This window comes from Hippopotamus amphibius, chromosome 16 (assembly GCF_030028045.1).
Source record: "Hippopotamus amphibius kiboko isolate mHipAmp2 chromosome 16, mHipAmp2.hap2, whole genome shotgun sequence".
NCBI classification, from domain to species: Eukaryota; Metazoa; Chordata; class Mammalia; order Artiodactyla; family Hippopotamidae; genus Hippopotamus; species Hippopotamus amphibius.
The window spans coordinates 29,730,018-29,753,816 of NC_080201.1; the positions used below are offsets into that span (position 1 = coordinate 29,730,018).

At 50.0% G+C, this 23,799-nt stretch overlaps 1 protein-coding gene across 1 annotated transcript in view; it reads left to right on the plus strand.

Moving 5' to 3' along the window:
* The window catches only part of GNAO1 (G protein subunit alpha o1), a 159,212-nt gene that overhangs the window by 81,611 nt on the left and 53,802 nt on the right, over positions 1–23,799 (plus strand). The window contains exon 3 of the mRNA XM_057710761.1: positions 4,476–4,617. Within this exon, the coding sequence (XP_057566744.1) occupies positions 4,476–4,617 (142 nt within the window). The remainder of the gene's footprint in view (positions 1–4,475; positions 4,618–23,799) is intronic.

A 23,799-nucleotide genomic window follows, 5' to 3' on the forward strand; every position in this document is an offset into this window, starting at 1 on the left:
AAGGCCTGAGGGGTGAAATCCTTTACCAGGAACATGTAGTTCATCAGTGATGGAGCTGGCAGCTCCCCTGTCTTTCTGCCTCCTAAACTCTGACCACTGCTCTACCCTCTGGAATGAGATGGGAAATGGAAAGTAAAGGGGCCTTAAGTGATACTTTTAAGGATGTATGACTCAAATCCGTGTGGGAACCGAAATGCCCATCAGCAAATGAATGGATACAGAAGATGTGGCATATATATACAATGGAATATTACTCAGCTATAAAAAGGGATGAGATGGAGCTATATGTAATGAGGTGGATAGAACTACAATCTGTCATACATAGTGAAGTAAGTCAGAAAGAGAAGGACAAATATTGTATGCTAACTCACATATACGGAATCTAAAAATGGTACTGACGAACTCAGTGACAAGAACAAGGATGCAGATACAGAGAATGGACTGGAGAACTCGAGGTATGGGAGGGGGCGGGGGGTGAAGGGGAAACTGAGACGAAGCGAGAGAGTAGCACAGACATATATATACTACCAACTGTAAAAGAGTCAGTGGGAAGTTGTTGTATAACAAAGGGAGCCCAACTCGATGGAAGATGCCTTAGAGGACTGGGGCAGGGAGGGTGGGGGGGACTCGAGGAGGGGGAGTCAAGGAAGGGAGGGAATACGGGGATATGTGTATAAAAACAGATGATTGAACCTGGTGTACCCCCCAAAAAAATAAAAAATAAAAAATAAATAAATAAAATTAAAAAAAAAAAATCCGTGTGGGGGTTGAGGTGGAGAAGAATGTGGTATGAAAGAAATACTGAAGGACTTACACTAAAAATAATTCAGTATTTTTCTCTGAATGGTAGGATTATGAATATCACTTATTTTTGGTGGTGTTCTGTATGGTACAACTTTCCTAGGGTTGAGTACTTACTACTTCGTAGTCAGGGGGGAAAGGAAGGTATAAAATTCTACCCTGAAGCAGGCAGCCCAATTTTAAGCTAATATAAGCCAGTTTGAACAAGTTATGCAACCAGTAATCATGATTTGAGCAATTTTTGCCCGAATTGCATCATTTTTGTAAACCCCAAATGAAGCTTCTTTATCTTGGGCCACCCCAGGAACCCGTAAGACCTTCCAGGCAGCATTCTGCCTAATCCAGCCCAAGGCTTGAGGTGTGGCAGAAAGGACTGTGTACTGTGTACTGAGACCCGAGTTCTGCTCCTGCATCTGGCTCTCGCGGTGCTTGCTGTTAGGCCAGTTAGTCTCGCTCAATCTCCTCTTCTACAGATGGGTATGATAAAAGCCTCCCCTCCCTAACTTGTTAAGTCATGTAAAGATTAATACTAATAGGTGTGGAAAATGATAGTCCCATGCCCTAGTGGAAGGAAATCCTGCAGGCAGCTGAGGGGCTAGAGAGTATTCCCAGGAGAGTGGCAAGGCCTGCTGGTCCAAAACGAAGCATGAGAAACTCATTGCACTGGCTTCTTTGGAGAGTGTGTCATGGGGACCGGCAAATCCGGGCTGCACCTCTCAGGTCACCCAGAGGTCCCACCCTCTGAGGGGAGTTTGGTCATGGAGCCGTTTTAGTGATGAGTTTACAATATGTGTCTTAACTTACCATGCTTTACTTTCAAGTAATATTATGCTACTTCTTGTATAAGAATTTTTCAACAGTATATTTCCATTTTACCCCTCCCGTCCTTTGTGCTATTGTATAAATTTTACTTCTATGTGATACATTTTCAGCCTTTTTCCTCTCTTTGCTTCAGTTTGGATGGTTTCTGTTGCTATGTCTTCAAGTTCACTAATCTTCTGTGTATCTAAATCTGCTGTTAATCCCCTACAGTGAAATTTTTATCCCAGATACTGTATTTTCATCTCTAGATACTCCATTTTGTTATTTTTTGTATTTCCCATTTCTTCATTATACTCATGCTTCCCTTTAATTTCTTGAAAATATTTTAAATAGATGTTTTTGAGGCCTTACTTGTTAGTTCCATCATCTCTGTCATCTTCTGCGTCTGTTTCTGTTGGCTGATTTTTCTCCTGGTTATAGATCACACTTTCCTCCTTTGCATATCCAAAAATTTTTAATTGGATGCTGGATGTTATGAATATTATATTAGTAAGTGCTTGGATTTTGTTGTCCTCTTTTAAAGAGTGTTAGATTTTATTCTGTCAGGCAGTTAAGTTACTTGTGGGTCAATTTGGTTTTTTGAGGCCCATTTTTCAGTTTCGTCAGGGCAGGTCTAATGTCACGTTTACTCTAGGGCTAGTTTAGCCCTACTACCATGGCGTGAGCCTTCTAAGGTTTCTGCCAAATGCCCTAGGTGTTCAACGCTCCACTCTGGCTAGTCGGAACTTGAACCCAGCCTTGGATGAGCTTTGGGAGGTGTTCACCTTATAAGCTCCCTGACACTTGTTTCTTGAGCTTATAGAATCTCACTGTATTTAGCCAAAGACTCAAGGAGACCCCTATTCAGATATCTGGAGCCCTCTTTCTCTGCACTTTTCTCTCTGGTATCCTGCCCTTCAAATCCCAGCCCCCTCAGCTTTCCTGAACTTTTATCTTTATCCCATCAGCTCAGTAAGACCTCTCTGCTCTGCTCTGGTCCTCCCTCCCTGCACTGAGGTCTGGTAGATGCCTCCAGGCAGAAAGCCAACGCAATCATAGGACTCACCACACTTGCTTCCTTTCTGTTCCGGATCACAGCCTTGTGCTGCCTATTCTCCAGTGTCTGAAGCCACTTGTTTAATGTATTTTGTCCGGTTTTCTAGTTGTTTACAGTGGAAACTAACAATTCCCTTTAAGATCCCTCTGGGGTAGTGCACCAATGATCCAGACTGGGTGTACACTCAAGAAACTTGTACAGAAATGGATTTAGGGCTAATAAAAGTCAGTGAAAAGGCAATAAGGTCATTTTGATCTGCTTTTCAATAGAAACTCAGGTAAAGACTCACAATCCAGCACCAAGTCACATTTTATAACAGGAATCCTTAGTGTCCATGAACTGACGAATGGATAAGTAAAACATGGTATGTCCATACATGGAATCTAGTTTGGCAATAAAAAGAAAAGGAGTACTGATGCATGCTACAACGTGGACGAACATCCCAAGTAATAGAAACTAGCCACAAAAGACAACACTTTATATGAGTCCATTTATGTGAAATGTCCGGAAGAGGCAAATTTATAAAAACAGAAGGAAGATCAGATGAGTAGTTGCTTACTGCTGGGGTGGGGGATGGGGAGTGACTGCTAATGGGCACAGGATTTCTTTTGGGGAGGACAAAAATGTTCTAAAATTAGACTGTAGTGATGATTACCCAGCCCTGTGAATATACTAAGAAACATTGAATCACACACTTTCCATGGGTGGATTGTATGGTCTGTGAATTATATCTCAGTGAAACTGTTTATAGAAAGAAAGACTTGTTAGCAGTTTTCTCCTGTACTGAAGGATGTGAGGGGCTGGAGAGGGGCTGTGGAGGTGGAAAGGAGGTCTGAGCTATTACAGAGGTGGATGTACATGTTACAAGTAGTGTTCAGTCTTGGAGAGAAAAACATGACCACAGGAGAGTTTGCACGGAGGGGATGACTAATTTTGGATATTAGTCTTGAAAACCATTTGTCTTTTCTTAAGTACCTCAACCGTGAGAGGATTCTTGCAAAGTCTTAGTTTTACCCGCTTTCTAGTTTTCTCTTCTCCCTGGACCCTTGTCAGCAGCAGGCATTCACTGAGCGGCCACCATCTGCAGGGAGCAGGGACCTCAGGGCATGTCCAGCCTCAGCGTTGACCCCAGAGGAACCTGAGAACAGGAGGGCAGGGAGTGTCGCATGGCCTCTGAGAACTGTGATGTCACCTTCATGTCCTCCATGCCATGTTCAGAGCCATCAGAATAAGGGCGACAAAGTTGTCATATCCCAGTCGAGGATGGAGAGTAGGCACACACCTTCTGTTGACTTTTCTGTTGAAGATGAAGGTGGTTTGTTTTGAGTGCTCTTACCTCCATTAAAAGCAGTGTAAGTTTTCTGTGAAAGAAAAATATATTCTTCATTTGCAGGCTTCTCGCAGGGGTCTTCAACAGTATACTCCTGAGTGGATATTTAAGTTAAAATCCTGCGCTTTGCTTAAAAATACTAATGGCAAATGTTTGCTGAGTGCTTAGTGTGTGTTCTAAGTGCTTTCAAGTATTATCAACCCCTTGACTGATCTTTCTTCCACTGTACATAGGGAATGTAAAAAGAGTGCATTTCTTTTTACCACTGTTCTTTCAGATTAATTATCAGTAATTCAGGTAGATTTTTCCTTCAGATTTTGTGAGTTTATCACAGCAGCTCAGTAATCCGGCATCCAAGTTGGACCTGGCCCTCAACCAGCTAAGTCAGGAGGTCGGCCGGGCGGGGAAGCCTCACACACCTGGTGCACTCAGTGCCAAGTGAGGACCGCGCACTCATCAGATGTGCTGTGTGTGGTTTTTCTCTAGGATCATCCATGAAGATGGCTTCTCTGGAGAAGACGTGAAACAGTACAAGCCTGTTGTCTACAGTAACACCATCCAGTCCCTGGCAGCCATTGTCCGGGCCATGGACACTTTGGGCATCGAATATGGTGACAAGGAGAGAAAGGTAAGCCACTGCACCCGTGGGCATGGGGAGGAGAGGGCCTCTCTCTGGTACCCGCCGCATCCTCTTTATAAGACCAGGCTGCTATACGGGGACAGGACGAGACTGTGCTGTGTCACCCGCCTGTGTACCAGTCGACCTGGCCAACACAGTCAAACAGGGGCTCCAGTGATGGGCAAACCGCCACAGCACAGTCGCAAATGGAGACAACTGCCACAGAATTCCAGGGTTTATTTTGCAAAAGAGAAAGTGTTGGTGACTGCCCTAAACTGAGTCTCTCACAACATTGTCCAAGTACATGCCCTTGGTCAGTTGACTTAAACAGAAAAAATATATCTTAGACAAAACAAGCTCCACCTGGCCACCATCTCCCCTCCTTAGGAGAGCTTTCTTACCTTGTTGGGGGTGGGGGCAGCCATTTGAATTCACTCTCTTCCTCCTTTGCGCCAAGGGATGTGTTTTCTGCACCTCCGAGGTGAGTCTGAGGACCAAAGGGGCAGACTTCCTGTAGGAAATTGATGTCTAGAACAGGCATCTAATAAGTGGTGAGTGGAATAAGTTGTAAAAGCCTCTTATTTGCAATCATTTGCATTAACTGTAAGACTGAACCTTACACAGCCGTACTAACAAAGCTAAATAAAAGAGGGGAGGGAGGAAGGGAGGGAGGGAAAACAGCCTCAGACAAGTGACTCTTGTCTCCTGGTGGAACTCTGAATCCCAGTGATCCTCTCCCTGTGACCTGGAGAGTGAGAAGGGGAGCAGGTCGAGGCCTCCAAGCGCCTGGGCCTCTCATGGGAGCCTCTGGATGGAGAGCATTAATCTCCGATTACTGTGTGGTTTGGTAGTGCATTATGTATATATCCTATCTTTGCTAAAAATCACCTCCCTCCAGAGGAAAACAATCTTCACCTTCTCAGGGTCTGATAAATCATCTGTGACAGATAGCTTTAGACGTAAAATTCAATATTTTATGCACAAAATCCTAATTCCATGCAACAGAGCATCCCAGCTTAGGCATTGGCTCCTCCCAGAACAGGGGAATTGGGTGACTGACAGTATGTCCGAGGCCAGCCTGGGGTGGATGGGGAAGCTGGGTGCTGCCCTCTGCAAGGCTGAGTCTAGAAGCCAGTTCTGCAGACAAAGTATTTCTCCCCAGGGGCCGACTTTGGTTTTGGTCATAGAGCCAGGGCCTGTGGAATGAGGACCACTAAGAGTTCTTCAGTCTTGTTTCCACTAAGTATCCATGGAGGGTACAATGTGCCAGACCTTGCGGGAGATACAGGAACCCACACAGTAGGAGTGGAGCTGGAGAAACCAGTCAGCAAAGAGCAACTCAGATCATCAGAAGCAGCCAAGGCAGGTTACAAGTAGCCAGACAAGTTACAGGGCTTCATTCGTTTTAACAGTGGTAATACAAATAGCTCTCTTGCATTGAACACCTACTAGGCACTGTGCTGACAGGCCTGTGCTAAGCACCTTACAAGTATTAACTCACTTTAATCAACTCAGGCATTAGAGCCCAGAGCAGGAAATGCCTGGTCTGCTCTTCAGATACAGGACAGGCCACAGGCCTTTAGTCTCTCTATCTCCCTTTAGGCCAAAGAGAGAACATGGCACCTGAATCTCAGTTAATCAGACAACAGGCACAGTGCAAAAGGCTCATGTGTCCACAGCACACACCTTACACAAACACAACACGCACACTTGCACACACACACACCACAGCCTGTGAGATCGTCCAGGAATGTGTGTGTTCACCGCCACACCCACCTCCCAACCAACTCTTCCTTCCCCAAAACCTCCTCCCCTGATTATAACCCAGAATAGTCGGTGAGACTTTGGCATGCTTTTCTCCTTCAGTTTTAGAAAATGTTCGTTGTTCCTGGGGGATTTTTTTTTCCATTTTATTATCCTGAATAGAGGGATGATTGCTTGGGAATTGCTAGGAACATGATACATTAAGGACTGTACTGCGGGGCCCCTCAGCCCCTGTGGCCATTTCTCTTCTGTGGGATTCTTGGTCGAGACAGCCCTCAGTTAGGAAGTTGGGAAAGGCTCCACTGGGAAGAGAGGCTGAGAGCAGAGTGGGGACTCCCTGGAGAGTCCACTGGGCACGGAGGAGCTGGACCCTGGTCCTCTTCTGGCAGGTGGCACCATGGCAGGCGCCTGACCTCTGGCGTGCTGTCTCTAGGGCAGCACGGGTTTGTCAGGCACAGTCCTTCTGGCTGGCAAAGGCCTCCAGGCCCCGGGGCACCTCCTCCTGTGTTATTTCACTTTAGGCCAAAGTGAGCTGGACAGCTGGAGAAGTGTTTCCTGGGAGTGGGCTGCTGTGGATTTGCTGTCTGGGCAGCAGTGTGCAGGCACCACCATCCCCTCCCCGCAGCCGTCTGCCTGTATGTCAGTTGTGGGAGGTGGGGGTGAGGTGGAAGGGGTGAGCTGCTTCAGACTGGGTGGCCAGGAAAGGTTCCCTTGAACCTGGAAAGGATATTTGCGAAGAAACTTGACGTGAGAGGGAGCCAGCCACGGAAGGAGGAGGGAGACCACCAGGGCCCTGAGTGAGGAGTGAGCCTGCCAAGTTGGGAACAAGAAGCTCTGTTCAGCCTGAACTGCACCTGGGGGCAGGGGTAGGCCCTGGGGTATTGGACACCATCAGTCAATCTACCTGCAGATGCAGCCAGCCAGTTGTTGGTGCCCAGGTGCCCTGACCCCAAGGCTGGGTCTCCAAACTCTTTCCTCTCTCAGGTCCCCAAGGGCTGCGCACTTGGGGATCTGCTGTTTGGATGCTGGGAGAACTGCCCTGTGCAGAGCTGACCCAAATTGGTGTTTTGGTTTCTAAAGAAAAGACCTCCTTCTCTCTCTTGGCTTCCCCACATCTGCCATCATCCTCCCACCCATGATGGGGTATCTGGAGGAAGACAGCTCCCCACCCAGCACCTGCTTGGGCCAACCAGCTTTATACTCTCCATACAGAGAAGCATCTAGATGCTTCCTTGCCGTACCTCATTAGAACAGTGTCCTTGACTTCTCCTGGCAGCTGGCTTACCCCCTGCCCTGACCCCCCAGTGGAGGGAGGACTGACTAGTATTTCCCTCAGTCCCTCTGGGGTGTGGACTCACCTGAGGCCACATGACAGTGTGTGAGCCCAAGCCTGAAAGAGCCGCCTCATTGGGCAAACAGCAGGGACCCCCTTACATGCCCCATGCACCAGCCTCACCAGACCACAGACTGCTCCCCAAAGACACTACCCAATTCCACACCTCCAGGCCTCGGCTCAGACCACACCCTCTGCCTCTTGTGCCTTTTCCCCCTCTTCCCCCTGGAGCTCTTCTTGCTCAGCGAGGACCAGCTGAGTTCCCATCTTTGGATGAAGGCTTCCTTTCCTTCCCCTAACAGCAAAGCTCAACTCAGTGCTTATTCTATTGGGCATGTATCTCGTGCACTGTGTCACTGTTTCCTTAGATCAGTGACCCTTGCACTTTAGGGTAATCAAAACCCATTTGAGCAGCTAATGAAAACCATGAGCCTTCTCTCCAGAACCGTGTGCACACTCACATATCCAGGAAATTTTGCGGAGAGTTTCAGGGGGCTCTGGAACTCATAATGCCCACCAATGGAGTCTAGAATAAGAACTCCTTCATCATCTAAGGTCTTTCTGCCCAAGGCCTGTGTCATTTATCTTTGGGTCACCTCCTCACCCCAACAAGCAGCACAGTGCTCAGCACATAGTAGGCCCCCCAAAAAATCCCTTGAGTGGAATGACATGTCTAACTTTCTTAGTTCTCAGAGAAAAAGGGAAAACTACATGTGATGTTACCACTAATGAACAGATGTTGACTGAGTACCTACTGTATGTGTACCTTGTGCTAAGCTCTGGAGAAAGATTCAGAGGAATGTGGGATGGGGCCTTGAAGGGGCTGTTTCATCTTCTTGGGAAGACAGCACTCATAGGCTGAATGAGCTCAGCTGTTCCATGAAGTGGTCAGGGAAAGCTTCTTAGAGGAAGTGAGGCTGGAACTGTCCTTAAAGCAGAGATATGGCTTCACAGGTACAGGTGTGGTGAGAAAAGGGACTTGAAGCAGAGAAGAGCGTGAATAAAGGCCGTGGGCTGGTGTTGACCAAAGGAGATTTGATTGACAGAGGAGGCCAGTGGCCAGAACAGAGGATTAGGATACAGGAAGGTGTGGAAAAGTTAGAAGATGCAGTTAGGTCCAGATTGGGTAGGCCTTGGAAAGTATGCCAAGGGGTTTGGGTTTTATCCTGTTGGCAATAGGTAGCCATTGATAAATTCTGAGCTGGGGAAGGATGGGATGAAAGTGAGTTTTAGGAGATTGTCGTGATGGCATGTGCAGGGTGGGCTAGTGGTGGGAAACACTGAAGGTTGGGAGGCAGGTTGGGAGCTACACTAAGGATCTTGATGGGAGTTGGAAAGGAAGGGCAGCAAAGTGATGTGTGGTGACAAAAGAAAGGGGCCTGGTAGTTACTTGGCTACTGGGGCAAAAATATAAGGATCAAGAAATTGGGACTCTAGTGTTACCAGTTTGGATGACTGGGAACAAGGTAACACCTCTGGCAGAAGTCAGGAGGCAGGCTGGGCTGGGCCAAATATGGTCTCAACCTAATGGGCTCCAGGTGGAATCAGCAAGTAGATGGACTCAGAGAACTGTAGCTCCAAGAATTAAAGGTGACCATAATATAGTCGCTTTCAATTTTTATATTCCAGGGCTTGTATTAAACCATTTATGTTAATTAAATTATTTAATCCTAACAACTACTTGTGCAGTGGGTGCTATTGTTGTCCGCATTTCACAAGTGGAAAAAAAAAAAAAACGAGGCACAGAGAGGCAAAGTGACTTACCTCAGGTTGTTCAGCACAAAATATATATGTATGTAATACAGATTTGTAACCCTAAGGAAGCTATAATCCATGAGGCTCAGATCCAGAGCAGAGTTCCACTTAAATAGGCACAGTACAACCAGGCAAAACAGATCTTCAAAATCCCATTCTTTCTTCTGAGTCTCTCCAAAAATATGAAAAGGGACTCAAAGGACAACTCCTACTGCTTTTCTCACAAATCATTTTTTATCTTCCTCATGTCTGTCCCAACTCCACTCTCTTCAACTGCTTTCTCCCTAAGTTCTCCAGACACCATCTCTACCCACAGCGAGCCAGGCTGTTTCCCTCCTGTCCTCTTTCTCCTTGCTTTTTCGCCTGGTCCCTCCTGCTTTCTTCCTCCCTCTCCTGATCTCTGCCTAGAAGGGATTCCCTCTCCTCCTCTCCCTCTTTCCCTTTCTCCAGCTGCCCCCTGTTTCTTTCTTCTTCTCCCCATCTCTCTACCCTTTCTCCACCTCCTTCCTCCCTCTCTCTCTCCCCCTCTCCATCTCCCTCCTTCATTCCCTCCCTACTCACCCCCAGTTCGTTATCATGTAAATTGTCTCAACCTTTAGAGCGGAGTCCCCTCCCCTCCTCCTTCTTCATTCTCAGCCCAGGGCCTGCATCTGTATCACAAAAGCTGAGAAACCTGTCTGGCAGAACTGGCCTAAACTCTGACACTGGAAGAAAGTCTGGGGGAAACTGGACAATTACAGGATTAGTAGGTTCACTTGGACCAACGTGGGGGGATGGAGAAAGTCTATGAACAATCCATTGTTATAAATTTTATCACACCCATCTGTATATAAAAGTATACATAAACTTTACATGCATAGACATGTATACTTGCATATGTAAAGTACACTATAATGGGACAATAGTGAAGAGATAATGCTTTGAACTTGTATGAGGCTTTATTCTGTTGAAGATACTCTCATTTTCATTTTTTCATTGTTTGTGCCTATGCCTACTCCTTCTCCCACTGAATTATAAACTCCCTGAGAACAGAATGTAGATCTTATCCATCTAGTATAATGCCTGACACAAGAAGTATTGGATACTGCATTCAAATCCCAGCTCAGTCACCAGCTATATGGCCCTGGGTAAATTATTTAACTTCCTTAACCCTCAGTATTTCTTTCTGTAAAATAGGCAAAATTCTCATACTGTCCCCTTTCATCTGCTGTAAGATTAAGTGAGGTAATGCATGTGAAGTGCTTAGTACAGTGCCTGACAAGTACAGTACTTAATGGGCAGCCCAGGGTCAGTGACCTAAGTGAGACTAAAGATCAGTGCTGGTTGCTGGCATTGCTGCCCAGCCTCTAATGTTCCGCCAAGGGTCTTCATGAGAACCACCTACCCCCCCGTGCCCCCTCAAGATAATGGCACTCTTTGGGGAGGCAGAATCAGATTTCATACTTAGATTCCAGAATGTCATTGGATCTCCTTTGGTAAAAGAAATCTTGACATTTAAGTCACATAGCAGAGCGCTGAACACTATCTTCTTCTTCTTCTTCTTCTTTTTTTTACTACCTTCTTTTTAAATCAGTGAAATATTGTGATACCACGTCCACGGCGCAGTGCTGTTCACCCTGTGGTTTACATGAATTCTGAAACAGACAAAAACAAGCATGCCCTCAGGTCTGTGTCTGCCTGAGTTCCTGGGGTCTGGAGAAACCTCAGCAGTGGTTGTCAGATCTGATGGGGGCTGGGGAGGTGACAGATGAAGGCCTAAACCTGAGGCCAGGAGGAGGCTTCCTCTGGGCAACTGCATGTACACTGCCACTCCTCAGCTGTATCGGACCAGGCCTGGCCTGGCTCTGACCCTCTGCCCACCCAGATTAATAGAGCTTGAAACTCCTCCATTCAAGACCATCCAAGTCTGCTTTTCCATTTTGCAGATGATGGCAAAATAGGCCCCACCTGGCTCCAACAGGAAAGAGACTTACTCAAGGGATGACGTGGCAGGCCCAGGACTAGAACTTTAGGTTTTCTGAATCACTGTTCACTTCCCTTTCCATCTCAGCAGCCTGCCCCAAAGCACTCAGCCAACTTGGGGCCTTCTTTCATTTGGTCAGTCAGTCGGTCATCCCGCAAGTACTTAATGAGCAGTCACATCCCTGGCAGACAGTGCACAGGCAGGCAGGGTTAGATGCAAAAATGAAAAGTTGAGGGATCCCATCCTTTGATTTCCAAGGCCTCCCCAGCTCCACAGGGTTCAGTGCAGCCAGGTCAGCTCGCTCCCTCTTGTCTAAGACTGGATCAGGCCCCAGCCTCCGGGTTTGGGGCCATAAGGAGTTCCAAACCTGGCTACTATTACCTTGGCCCAGGTTGGTGGCACAAGTGGCTCTTCCTGCCCCTCCTCCAAAAGGAAGACCAACTCAAAGGAACGGCAAGTTTCAAGATGGGAAAGGAAGAGGAGGGACTAAAATCTCAGGTTTTTGAGATGTCCCTCCAACGCCTCTCTTCCTTAGAGCCTTCTTGGGTTTCCCCACCTGCAAATGGTTGCCGCCACTGTCATTCTGGAGCTCCAGCCCCAGCTGTCCCCAGCACTCTGCCTCAGGATGCTTCCCTCTGCAGCCAGACAGTGAGTCTAGGGGGCCAGGACGGTCTTGTCCACATGTGCGTTCACCTATCCATTTGTCCACAGAGGTGTTCCTGCAGTGGGGGGCAAGACCCAGTCCCTGTCCCCAGAGCGCAGGCAAGGAGGGCAGATGCTTCAGTAGACAGTGTTTTTTATTATTGTGAAAGTGCAGTAATAATGACGTACCTCACTGGGTTGTCTTGAGGATTAAATGACTAATAGATGCAAGCTCTTAGAGCAGGACCCAGCACACAGTAGGTACTCGGGAAAGCTGAGCCATGGTTAGCATCGTGTGCCTTGAAGCAGAGTAACAAGTACTCTAGTTTTCAAAGGTTGGTTAGGCATTACAGATGAATGCTAGGAGGGAGGCAGGCCCCCTGGCTGAGGGCAGCCTGAGCTGAGTACATGTGTGCGCCGGGGTCTGAGGGCTCATAGGAGGAGCCTGCCTTTGCTTGGATTCCATCCTGCTGTCAACTGCCCACCCTAGGGAATCGGGAAAGCTGGAGCAGGCTTGGACTTCTTGCATGACTGGCATTTAATGAAGAGGTGCTGATGAGGGGAAGATGATGGTTCTGCTCCACTGAGTTTTGGAGTTTACTGAGGGCTAAACAGAAAACCGCTTTTGTGAATGTTGATAAAATGCTGAGCCGTTCCCTGCATTAGTAAGTCATGTGTTGAGAACTCACGAGGGTGTTTCCTTGTTGATGGAGGGTCACACTGGGCCTCAAGGTCCTCTCCGTGGACTTCAGGGGTTGTGGTCCAGGCCCAGAGATGAAGGACATTCCAGTAGGAGGCTGGGTCTAATATGCTACCACAGGACATTCTGAGGAGGTTACCTGTAGGACCAAATCGTTGGAAAAACAGTTCACCCAAGAGAAAGCACATCCTTCCTGCCTCGAGGCCTTTAATCTACAGGCACCAGGCAAAGCACGGAGACACTCCCTGGCCTTGTTCCTCGAGAAGCAGGTGGTGGGCTGCCATTACAGTTATGGAAGGATTATGGAGGTATTCCCTGTGTTGGGTTTGGGGTAGTCACTGCCTTAGCTGTAACTGGTAAGCACTTTCCCTTGAGCAAGTCGCAGAGCTTCTCTACGTTTCCCAATGTAAGTTAGGATGTATTTGGCTGCAAGTAAAAACCAACAGTGTCCTCGATAATAGGGACAGCTGTTGTTTCCCCAACAGAGTCGGCAGCCCTGGCGCTGCTCTGCAGCTGTGCAGCATTAGGGGCTGAGTCAGCACCTCAGTGGCTCTCTGGGGGCTCATGGCTCCAGGATGGCAGGTAACACCCTCTCACAAGGACTCCAGAGGCTGGAGGAGGAGGTGGGGCAGCCCGACTTCTTAACTCCACATTGGCCTAGCAGCAAGGGAACTGAGGAAAGCAAAAATGTGGCTTTTGGGCCCACTTTAGTGGGGACACAGAGGCAAGAGAGAAGGGACTGGGAGACAGCACCCATCACCACCTGCCACCCTGCCTGTGGACTGTCATGGGAATTAGTAAGAATGTGAAAGCAGGTGTGCTAAGTCATTGGGAAGTCCAGTCCTGAGGCCAGGAATGGCGGGGCTGCTCTGGCGGGTGGGTGCTCCTCCGGGCTGGGGCAGAGGTGGATCCTAGTTTCTTCTCCAGTTTTTGCCTTTGTTTTCCCACTGTCTTAGTCTTTTCTGGCCAATATAACAAAAATACCATAGACTGGGTGGCTTAAACAAGAGAAACTTATTTCTCACAGTTCTGGAGGCTGGGAAGTCCAAGATCGAGGAGCCAGCAGATTAGCTGTCTGGTGAGGGCCACGTCCTAGTTCATTGTCAGCCATCTCCTCACCGTGTCCTCGCAGGATGGAAGGAATAGGGTTGAGCTCTGGCGTCTAGTATAAAGGCACTAATCCCCTAATCCCCTCCCAGAGGCCACTCCTCCTAATATCATGACATTGGGGGTTAGATTTCTACATAAGAATTTTGAGAGGATGCAAAATTCAGTCTATAGCACCCACGTAGGCTCAGAAGCTAGAATGTTGTCCCAAGGGGCACCAGAGACAAGAAAATGGTTGGTGGCAAGTAAATCTCCTGGCAGCACAAAGCCTTGGCAGAGTCTCTGGGAAGAACACCCATGCAGGCAGACCACCACCCGCACACCCTGGCACCTGCAGCGCCTCCAGCGCCCCAGCTTCTCTGGGCTCATTGGTGACTACTGCACCTGGCCTCCATCTGGCCCCTCCTGGCCACCCTTCCACATGCAGTGGGTCTTCAAGCCTGGGACCCTGCCGATCTCCTCACAAGTTCATTGCCTGTAGAAAGAGATGTGGAATTTTAAAAAAGAAAGAAAAGGAAACCTAAAGACTAAAGAACATGAAATGAAAACCACAGGCTTGCATTTATGTCCCCTCCCTCTCTCTCTCCTCCCCCTTTCTCTCTCCCCCTCCCCCTTTCTCTCTCCCTCCCTTCCTTTCTCTTCCCCCACCCTTCCTCTCTCTTTCACAGTAGCCTACAGTCCCCTGTCTCTGTCTCTCCCTGTAAACCCTGAATTACCAGCTCTAATGGTGAAAGAATGTTACAACTGTGCAAGTACATATTTCCAAGCACCAGGATGAGTGGGGTACCCACTAGTGACCTTCCCCTTGGGTGTATGGAGGCCTACATCACAGCCCTCACTCTACCCCCACCCCCCATGTTTCTGCCTGGCTATCCCGCAAGGGGAACCAAGAGCCTCCTCTTTGGAGAGGGAACATTGTGGGTGCATCCTTTGGGCTCAGAGGTTTCTTTAAGGTGTCAAACAAGTCACCAAGGAGATCTCCCAGCCTTAGAAGACATAGAGAACAGCTAAGAGAGGTCTGCCTGCCCAGTGCCCATTTTTTGAGGCTCCTGGCATATTGAGAAATGAAGAATTCTTAAAATAAGGTCACAAAATTGTGGTATATTTTAAATATGTGTACTTAACAAATTAATACTTTGGACCCATCACAAATGCAATGGAATGTAGTTGTGCTACCTAGAACATAGTTTCAGGATTGATAAAAACATTAGTACACAGTGCATGCCGGCTGTGCAGTCCTGTAGGGGAACACAGGTTAAAGCTTTGTGGTGAGCACTGTCACCGTTCACCCCGGAGGTCTCTCCCTGACTATATGTATTACCTTATTGGGCCCAAACCCCACATTTGAGCCCTTTGTGAATGTCCTATCCTTTCCTGGGAACCCAGTGTACTGCAGAGGAGCCTGGGGACCAAGAGGCGGACTTTGGCTTGTTGAGGAGTGTCAGGGATGGGAAAGAGGTTAGGTGCCCCAGGGCAGCGGCACCATGTGGTTGACACTGTGAGTCACAGGCTGGGTGGGGGTGGCTGAGGTATGGTATCTGGGTCCCTCCCCAGCTCAGAGGCCCTGCTCTGCATGCTTGTGAGGTAGGGGGTGTAGTGCCACATGCTTGGGGTGGGGGATGGCTTCACTAGGAAAACCAGCGCCCATCAGCCCTTCTCGTAACCACACACACATCCATCTTCTGCTTTACTCAGCTTCTTCCCCCCTTCTTATTAATTTGTGCCACCACAACCTACAGTGGTCTTGCGTCACTACCAAACTTACCCACCTCTGGATAAGTTAGGACACTTTTGGTCACAAGAGATAATAGATACACTCAAACTGGCTTGTGAAAGAAAAACAATCACCTGACTCAGGGATTAAGAAGTCCAGAGGTCCTGCTGCAGGTGAGGCTCGACTCAGCAGCTCTGATGACAGCCCTGGCTCCTCTTCATCTCTCTACTCTGACCCCCCCATGTGGTCTTCCCCTTAGACTCCACAAAATCGCTCCTTGCCTTGCAAGAAAATGGCTGCAGCAGTTATGTCACCACATCCTCCCACCCTACCTGACCTGTGAGCATCCTGGGATGTACAGAGCACAAGGTGTGCCCCTGCGGTCTATTCTTTGAGCAGCCACTTAGGTCCTGGGAGTCCCATTCTCTCCCAGGGCCCAATTAGATCACATGCCCCTTCCTGAACCAGTCACTGTGACCAAGGGAATGCAGTACTCTGATTGCCTGAGGGGTTCCCAGGAAGACCAGAGTGAATTCCCCAGAGGAAAACCAGGAGCTGGAAGCAGAAGAAACAAATGCTGGGGAGGCTGCTGTAGCCATCCTAAATCTCTTCTTGACTTCAGCACTGCCAACTGTGCCTGACTCATACTGTATCAGTAGATGGCCAGCCAGGCTAAAGCTAGCACAGCAGGATTATGAGATAACCCAGTTTCCCGGGAGCCAGAGCTGCTGTTCCCATGGTGGCTCTTTCCCAGTGGGCTACCCAGGATCCCAGGTGCAGGGCACATGGACACACAGCCCCCAGCCCATCACTCACCCTTCCCATCTTGCCTTTCCACTGGGTCTGCAGCAGGGGGTGATGGCAGAACCACAGATGAAAATGGGCAGGAGATCCCCATGTTTGGGGATGTCTCCTGGGAAGACTTGGGTCTTTCCAAGCCCACCTGAGCCACCAGGGACCTTAGCGTTGTGCCAGTCAAAACTTCATTTTAGAGCTGGGCAAGTGTGGCTGCCCAGGGCTGTGCCCAAGGGAGGCAGCTCAGCAGGGGTTAGAGCCAGGCTTTGGAGTCAGAGACCCAACCCTGAATCCTGGCCCTGCCTGTCCAGGATTGGACTTCAGGGGGGTTACTTGGTTCGCTCAACCTCAGATTCCTCATCTGAAAACTGAAGGTAATCATATGACCTACTCACAGGGTTGTTATGATTAAAGAATTCATGTGCATTGAGGGCTTAGCATGGGGCCTAGCACCTAGTAAATGCTCAGTAAACAGCTCTTATTTGTGTCTTCCTCACCCACACTTCGCTGCCTGTCTGGTGGAGAGAGAGCCAGGACTAGAAGCCTGGCTGTGACAGTTGTTTCAAAACTGGGTGAAGAGCTAGTGCCAAGGCCTCTGACCTACTACAAATCAAAGAGGTGGCCTCAGTCCCTCCCCGAAATTCCCTGTTGGTTTTGGTTCCAGGCCGGGAAGCAGAGTGTGTGCCCCAGCTTCTGTCCCTCTTCCTGGCTCTGCGGGAGTGGAGCTGAGGAAGGCTGCTCCTGGACCAGGGTCCAGCAAGGCCTGAGACAGAGGCCAAAAGAAGTAGAGCCAAGGAGAGAGGAAGCAGGATTCCAGAGAGAAGGAGAGAGGCAGACTGCACTAGGTGACAGTCCCCCAGAAACACTTGAGATGGTTCTTCATGAGTAGGAAGGGTGACCCCATCGGGTATCCCAGCATCGGTGGGGTGCCTGGCACAGAGAAAGTGGTCCTCAAATGACAGCTGCTTTGTTCCTTTGTATCAAGGCTACCTCTGGCTCCACGGATGTCATTCCCTCAATAAACCCCTCCCTAGTCCCTGCGGCTGGTAGTGTCTTTTCACCTTTCCTGGGCACCTACAGCTTCTCTCTCTCTTTCATTTGTTCACTCACTCATTCATTTGAGAAACATATTTTGTGGCCTTCTGTGCAATAGCGGCATGCCAGGCACTGGGTGCACAAGGTGAGCAGAAACAAGCAGCACTGCCGAGAGCTCAGTCTGGGGGAAGATGGACACCCCTCAGTAGCTTCACAGAGCTGTGAGCCCCGCAACAGCAGGCCCAGCCTGTCCCGTATTGAGGACAAGGTGTCTGACAGAAATCAGGAGGAACTGACATGAGTGAGGCAGGTGAGAGCCAGAGAGAAGGAGCAGAATGTTGCAGGTGGATGGAACAGCATGAGGAACAGCATGTGCAAAGGCTCTGAAGTGGGGAGTGTCAGGGTCTGAAAGAAGGCCAGTTTGGCCGGAGCCCAGAGGTCAAGTGGGGAGAGTGGCAAGAGATGAGGCTGAAGAGGGAGGCAGGGGCCAGCCAGGTGAGGAGAGCGTCCAAGCCATGAAAGGAATTTTGGCTTTGTTCCTGGATCAGAAGGGAGGCACCAAAGGTTTTAAGCAAGGCCGAGACACGGGTGGCCTCTGCGAGGCTTGCTGTGGCTGCCATGTGGAGAATGGATAGATGGGCGGCCAGAGAAGAGCTGAAAGACTACTGCAGACCCCTGGGGGTGGGCAAGTGGTCTGTCCCAAGAGGGAGCGAGCCTCTTTCTAGGGCTGCCCACCACCCACCTGACATGGAACCTGGTGCAACTGCCACATCCCCTACTGGACCATGAGTTCCTCTGGGCATACTGCCTGGCACAGGGCCTGCTGAACCCTGCAGAGTTCTGTGGGTGGGCACATGGAGGTCCCCCCAACTCAACCAATGCAGACAGGACCCCAGGCCCTCAGTACAATAGCAGCCCTGGCTTCCTTGCTCTGGGAGTTCCAGAGGGAACCTCCTCCAGGCTCCCTGACCTCCCTTCCAGCCCCTGACCTCGCCCCTTCTCAATGTTCTGACCTCTACTCCATCAACCCCCACCCTGACCTCAGTTTCCTCATCTGTAAAATAGGGATGATTCTATACTTATGACAACAAATACGACGAGCAGGGAGTCACTGCAGTGCAGTGTGCTCGTCCAGACACAGCATGAACATGTTACTAGCTCTGATGTGCACAGACCCTTCTGGCTCAAACAGCAAGCTCGCATCACCCAGCACAAGTGCCAGCAGTCGGCTTCTCTCCTTCCTCTCTCCCGAGTGTACCCAGGAGCAGCTGACAGCCCTAGAAGAGCCATGGATTAGGAGTATTTGCACAACCAGGCTCCCCTCCCCCAATATCTCTGGTCCAGGGTCCCAGGGCACAGTCCTGAAATAGCTCACTGCCAAATTAGGTCCCGCTTTTCCAGCTCTATGGGTGCCCTCCCCCTTCTTGCCCAGCCCTCTGTCTTCCTTCCTTTCTCCTTCCTGCCGCACTTCCCTGCCTGGTGCCAAGACCAGCTGGTCCCCCTGATGACAACCAGCCAAGGAGAGGAAGGCGCTCTCTGACCCAGGGCAGCTCTCTGGGCCCAGCTTTGCAAGCCAGGGTGCCTGCTGGGGTCTCCACTGCTGTTCTCAGGGTCTATGGTTGTGCACCTGAGTGGAGCAGTACCTTGATTCCTGGACACTGCCCTCCCCAGGACCATGTCCAAGAGTTCCTCTCTGCAGCAAGGAGTCCGATGATAAGGTCTCAGCCTCTTGTATCTTTTCATGTAGAACCACAGTGCACATCCTCCAAGTGAAGCTCTGTGTGTGATGGGGCAAAGAGCACATACGCGAGAGTCAGGCAAGCACAAGGTCAAAACTAGATCCTTTTTTACCTTTGCGATGTCAGGCAGATTCCTTAAGTACCCTGAACCTCAGTTTCCTCCTCCTTAAAATGGAAATAATACCAGTGTATATCAGTCAGGATGTAGGCTTCCTTGCTGTAATGAAGACGCCCTAAATAACAGTGGCATAAATAAGATGGATATGCATTTCTCTCCTTCCTGAGCAGCCCAGATGTGACACCGATCCGGCCCTTCTGTCCTGTTGCTCTGTCACACTCAGGGTCTCTGCTTCTATTCCAAGCCCAAGAAGCTGCCCTCCACTACCCCTTCTAGCCAGTAGCAAGGGAGAAAGGGAGGGGGATTGGCCTCGAGTGTCAGGTCGAGGAGCATAGATGCTCATGGCCTGGACTCGGGGTGTCTAAGTTCAGGCAAGAGCCCCTCACCGGCAGTGCTCCACAGAGACCTCCAGAGTCGAGTTTCCCTCTATGGAACTTGTTGCGTAGGGTCATCATGCTTCAGATTTACTTCTTATCCAAGGCCCAGTGGGTCTCTCCTGGCCCAACGCATCAGAATCTCAGACCACCTTCCACTAGCGCTCCGGGGCAAGCCTCCCTGCAGGGCTCTATTGCATTCTTCATCTCATTCATTGAAGTCTTCAGCTCCTGAGTTTCTGTTTGGTTCTTTTTATTTTATAATCTCTTTGGAAAAGAACTCATTTTGTTCATATATCTTATTCCTGATTTCATTGAATTGTCTTTCTGAATTTTCTTTCAACTCATTGAGTTTCTTCATAACTACTATTTTGAATTCTTTATCTTTATTCTCAAAGGCATTGCAGTACTCCATGCCTTTGAGCTTAGTTGTTGGACAACTGTTATTTTCTACTTTTGGATGCCACATTTCCTTGATTTTGCATATTCCTTGTGGTTGTGCATTGGTGCTTTCACATTTGAAGTAGCAGACACTTCCTTAACTCTGTGCTCATTGCCTTCAGCAGATGTGGTGGTATAGTCCATGGGAGAATCCCAGCCTTGCTGAGCGCCTCCTGCCAGACCTGCACAGGAGGTCCCTTCTTCCCTTCTTGTGAGTCCACATCCCTCGCAGAATGCAGCAGCCCTATTGGAGTTTAATCACAGCTTTCTCAGTGAGCACGTTGCTGTGAACGTACAATTTTGTGCTGGAGGAATCACTGACACTCTTCTAGCCCGGGATTCCTCAGACATTAGTCCCTTGATGTGATGGAGCAGCACTCTCTTTTCTTGTAAGTTTGGGGACACGGACTGTATCTCCTCTTGGGGAACCACAGTGTGCATTACCGTATCCAAGGCCCTCAGCACCGTACAGAAAGGGAGCTTGTTGATGTGTGTCTCATACAGAGTTTCCCAAACTTTTTTTTTTTTTTTTTTTGAGTAATCCTGTTACCTTGTATAACCATTCTCTGGGACCTGCTGCTCTCCCCCAGGTCCTTCCTTTTACAGAAGGGGATGCTGAGGCATGGGGCAGAGAGAGGCTAGCACGATATCACACCACAGGTCCAGCAGAGCTGACACGAGAACCAGGTCTCCTGTTTTCTAGACCGAGGATTTTTCCACTTGCCTTCCTCTCTTCTGTCCCCACAAGAAGCAAGAACCGTGCTCCCATTTTCCAGTAACCATTCGAAGTGTGCCTTCCCTGCTCCAGAGTCCCTGTCCTGTACCCCACCCCACCCCCCCACTTAGCATCTGGTCTCCCCTAACATTCGGAGGGCAGGGTCACTGCCTTCTGCTTCTCTTGCTTCCAAAGGTGGGGGGATCAGCCTGGGACTAAAGGTAAGGTACAGAATTTTGAGCCGGTGACCTCTTTTTTTTTTTTTTTTTTTTTTGGCCACATGTCAGTTAACATGGGTTCAGGGTTATCCCTCTGAAACTTTCACCCTCACTTGCACTCCGTATGCCTCCAGGAGTGCAGAGAAGGGCAGCCCCTGGTGCGTCCATGTAATCTGATCAAACCCCACACCCTGCACTGTTCTGAGCACTGTCCACGTGTTAGCTCATTTGCTCTCTTCTCTTGTCCCTTTCGGAGCACCCTGTTTCTTGACAGGACCCTGATTGGTACACAGATTCCATTATTGCTCTCATTCTGCATATGACAAAACTGAAATTCAGAGAGAGGAAGTAACAAGCCCAAGGTTACTCCATTGGGACTGGGTGCAAACCTAGGCAGTCTGCCTCCAGACTTTTAACCAACCTAAGGAGGGTACAGGCCCATGACCTCCACCTTGGCTTTCCCACCCAGAACCTCACTGGGAGCCACAGTCTGGGACCAGGCCCTCAGCCACGTGCAGAGTAGATAAGTACCGGGAAACCAGGAGAGAGCCGTCGACTCTGAGGCCAGGCTGTGGTCCCTAGCCTGCCGGCGGATGAGGCCCAGATCCTAACAGTAATAAAGGCCTCATCCACTCCAGCGAGGCTGATTCTGCCCCCTTGGCTGGCTCCTGGGGGCTTGCCAGCCACAGGGGTAAGCAGGTGGAAAGACCACTCCAGGTATCACCACCCTGAGCATGCCAGGAAGCAAGCCCTGAACACATCCTCGGACTCCAAGTCCTAGACGTTTTGAAGCTGGATGGGAAGAAGAGAGTCAGGTCTAGCCTCCGAGGAGGCTGCTTCCTCCTGGAAAAGTTGGGAAGGTGGGAAAATGCAGGCCCCCAGCCTTTATCTTATCAGCCACCCAGCTGGATAGGGAGAACAGCCAGGGTGAGGACCAGTCTCCCCTCACTGTGACTCTCTGGCACCTGGAGGGGCAGGAGCCCAGTCCACCTGGGGCCCCTGGGAACTCAGCGGGGAGGGGCTTTGTCAGGTGAGGGTCCATCTTGAACTGGAGGTGTGCCAGGCCCTGCCCGAACTTACTCTGTGACCTCAGGCAAGTCCCTTGTCCTACAGGGTCCTACAGAGGAACTAGATGCCTCTAGATGCCCCCTCCACCCCACCCCCCATTTCAGTTTTATAACTTCTAAAAAGTTCTATAAATTCTCCTGGCAAAACTTAAATGCTAAGCTTAGGTGATTGCCAAGCACAAGGCTCTTCCCTTACATCCAAAAGAGAAAGAATCCCCAGTGTTTCATTGGCGGCACAAGACAGACTTCTGTCAGGGAGGGAGTTGATGTCAGATGGGCAGCATACTGTTGTCAGCAGCGGACACAGCCACCCATGGGCACCCAGGGCACACAGCTTGGGGTTGGGGCCCGGGACTGCAGATGTGGGCACAGTCCCAGCCAGGGAGGAAGCTCCGGTGGGAACTGACACACATAGGCCACCAAGCCTCAGGGATAAAACCCCTAAGTCAAGCAGAAAAACACTGTCAAGTGTTACTGTCGCTGCATCTGCGTCAAGGGCAACCATGTCGAGGGGCTGCAGGGGGCGATGGATGTGAATGGCCATGCGAAGCTGTCAGCTTCCCTCTGATCACTCTGGAAGGCTCCCTGGGTGGCGGGGGCAGGGAGGTGGATGTCGGCAGCCGTTCGCTTGACGAGGATGAGATGGCAGCGCATATGGAGCAGGTTCAGGTGGGGACATGAGGTCGGGGAGCCTTTGGGCACCGTCACAGACGCTGTGCACACATTTCTTGGACTGACCCACACCTTAAGTCCAGAGCACGTGGGCCAGCGTCCCACAGCAGCATCAGGGCATCTGGAGCACTGAGCAGTGGGAGCTGCTGCTCCTGAGAGGGCAGGCCCCAGGCGGTCGCAGCGGTCGCCTCTCCTGCCTGCCATAGTCTGCTCCCCACAGCAACCCGTGTGAGCTCTTACAAGTGCGCATCTAACCCCTGCTTAGAAGCCCTAGTAGCACCCTCGGCCCCCAGGGTCTCTGCTCCTGCCACAGCGTCTGCTTCTGAGTCAGAGCTTTTGTGTGAGCCATGGCCCCTGCAGGAGGCGTTCTCCACCCCTGTTCCCCCAACAGAACTGGGTCCTATTGTCCCCTCCTCTGTGAAGCCTCTCCCGACCCCCAGACCAAGCTGGGCCTCTTGTCCTGACACTCTCAGATCCCTGGGAGCTTACTTCAGGGCCTTGCCATGTTTGTAACTGTATGTGTGTGTGAATATTCCCTCAATGTCCGTACTCCTGCTGGACCATATAGGGAAGGGGCAGGGCCTACATGACTCCACCTAGAATCAATGCCAAGCACCCAGCACACTGGCTGACCCAGAGGGGAGGGGATGCTCTGTTAAACTCTGCTCCATGGCCAGTGTGCCGAGTTGTCTGCTGGTGTCAGAATGTACATATCTCTGGCCCAACCTTCCAAAACTGAGAGATCCCTCCTACTGTTGTTACTCTTCAGGAAACAGCCACAGGCAGGCTCTGCCCTGCCCAGCCTCTCAGCCTGCAGGTCTGGCTGCATCTCTGGTGCTCCAGCCTCGAGAAGCAGCCATCGTGGAGCCCAGCATCCCTGTGGATGCCTCTGCACCATGAGGCCTGTGGTCCTGGCAGAGTCAGGGGCTCAGACATCCCACCAGGCTCTTTCCTTTTCCCCAGGCCTTGGCCTGAGAAGAATCTGGTGATAGTATGAATTCTGGGTTTCAGACCCAGGTTTGTTCATAGATAGCTGTGT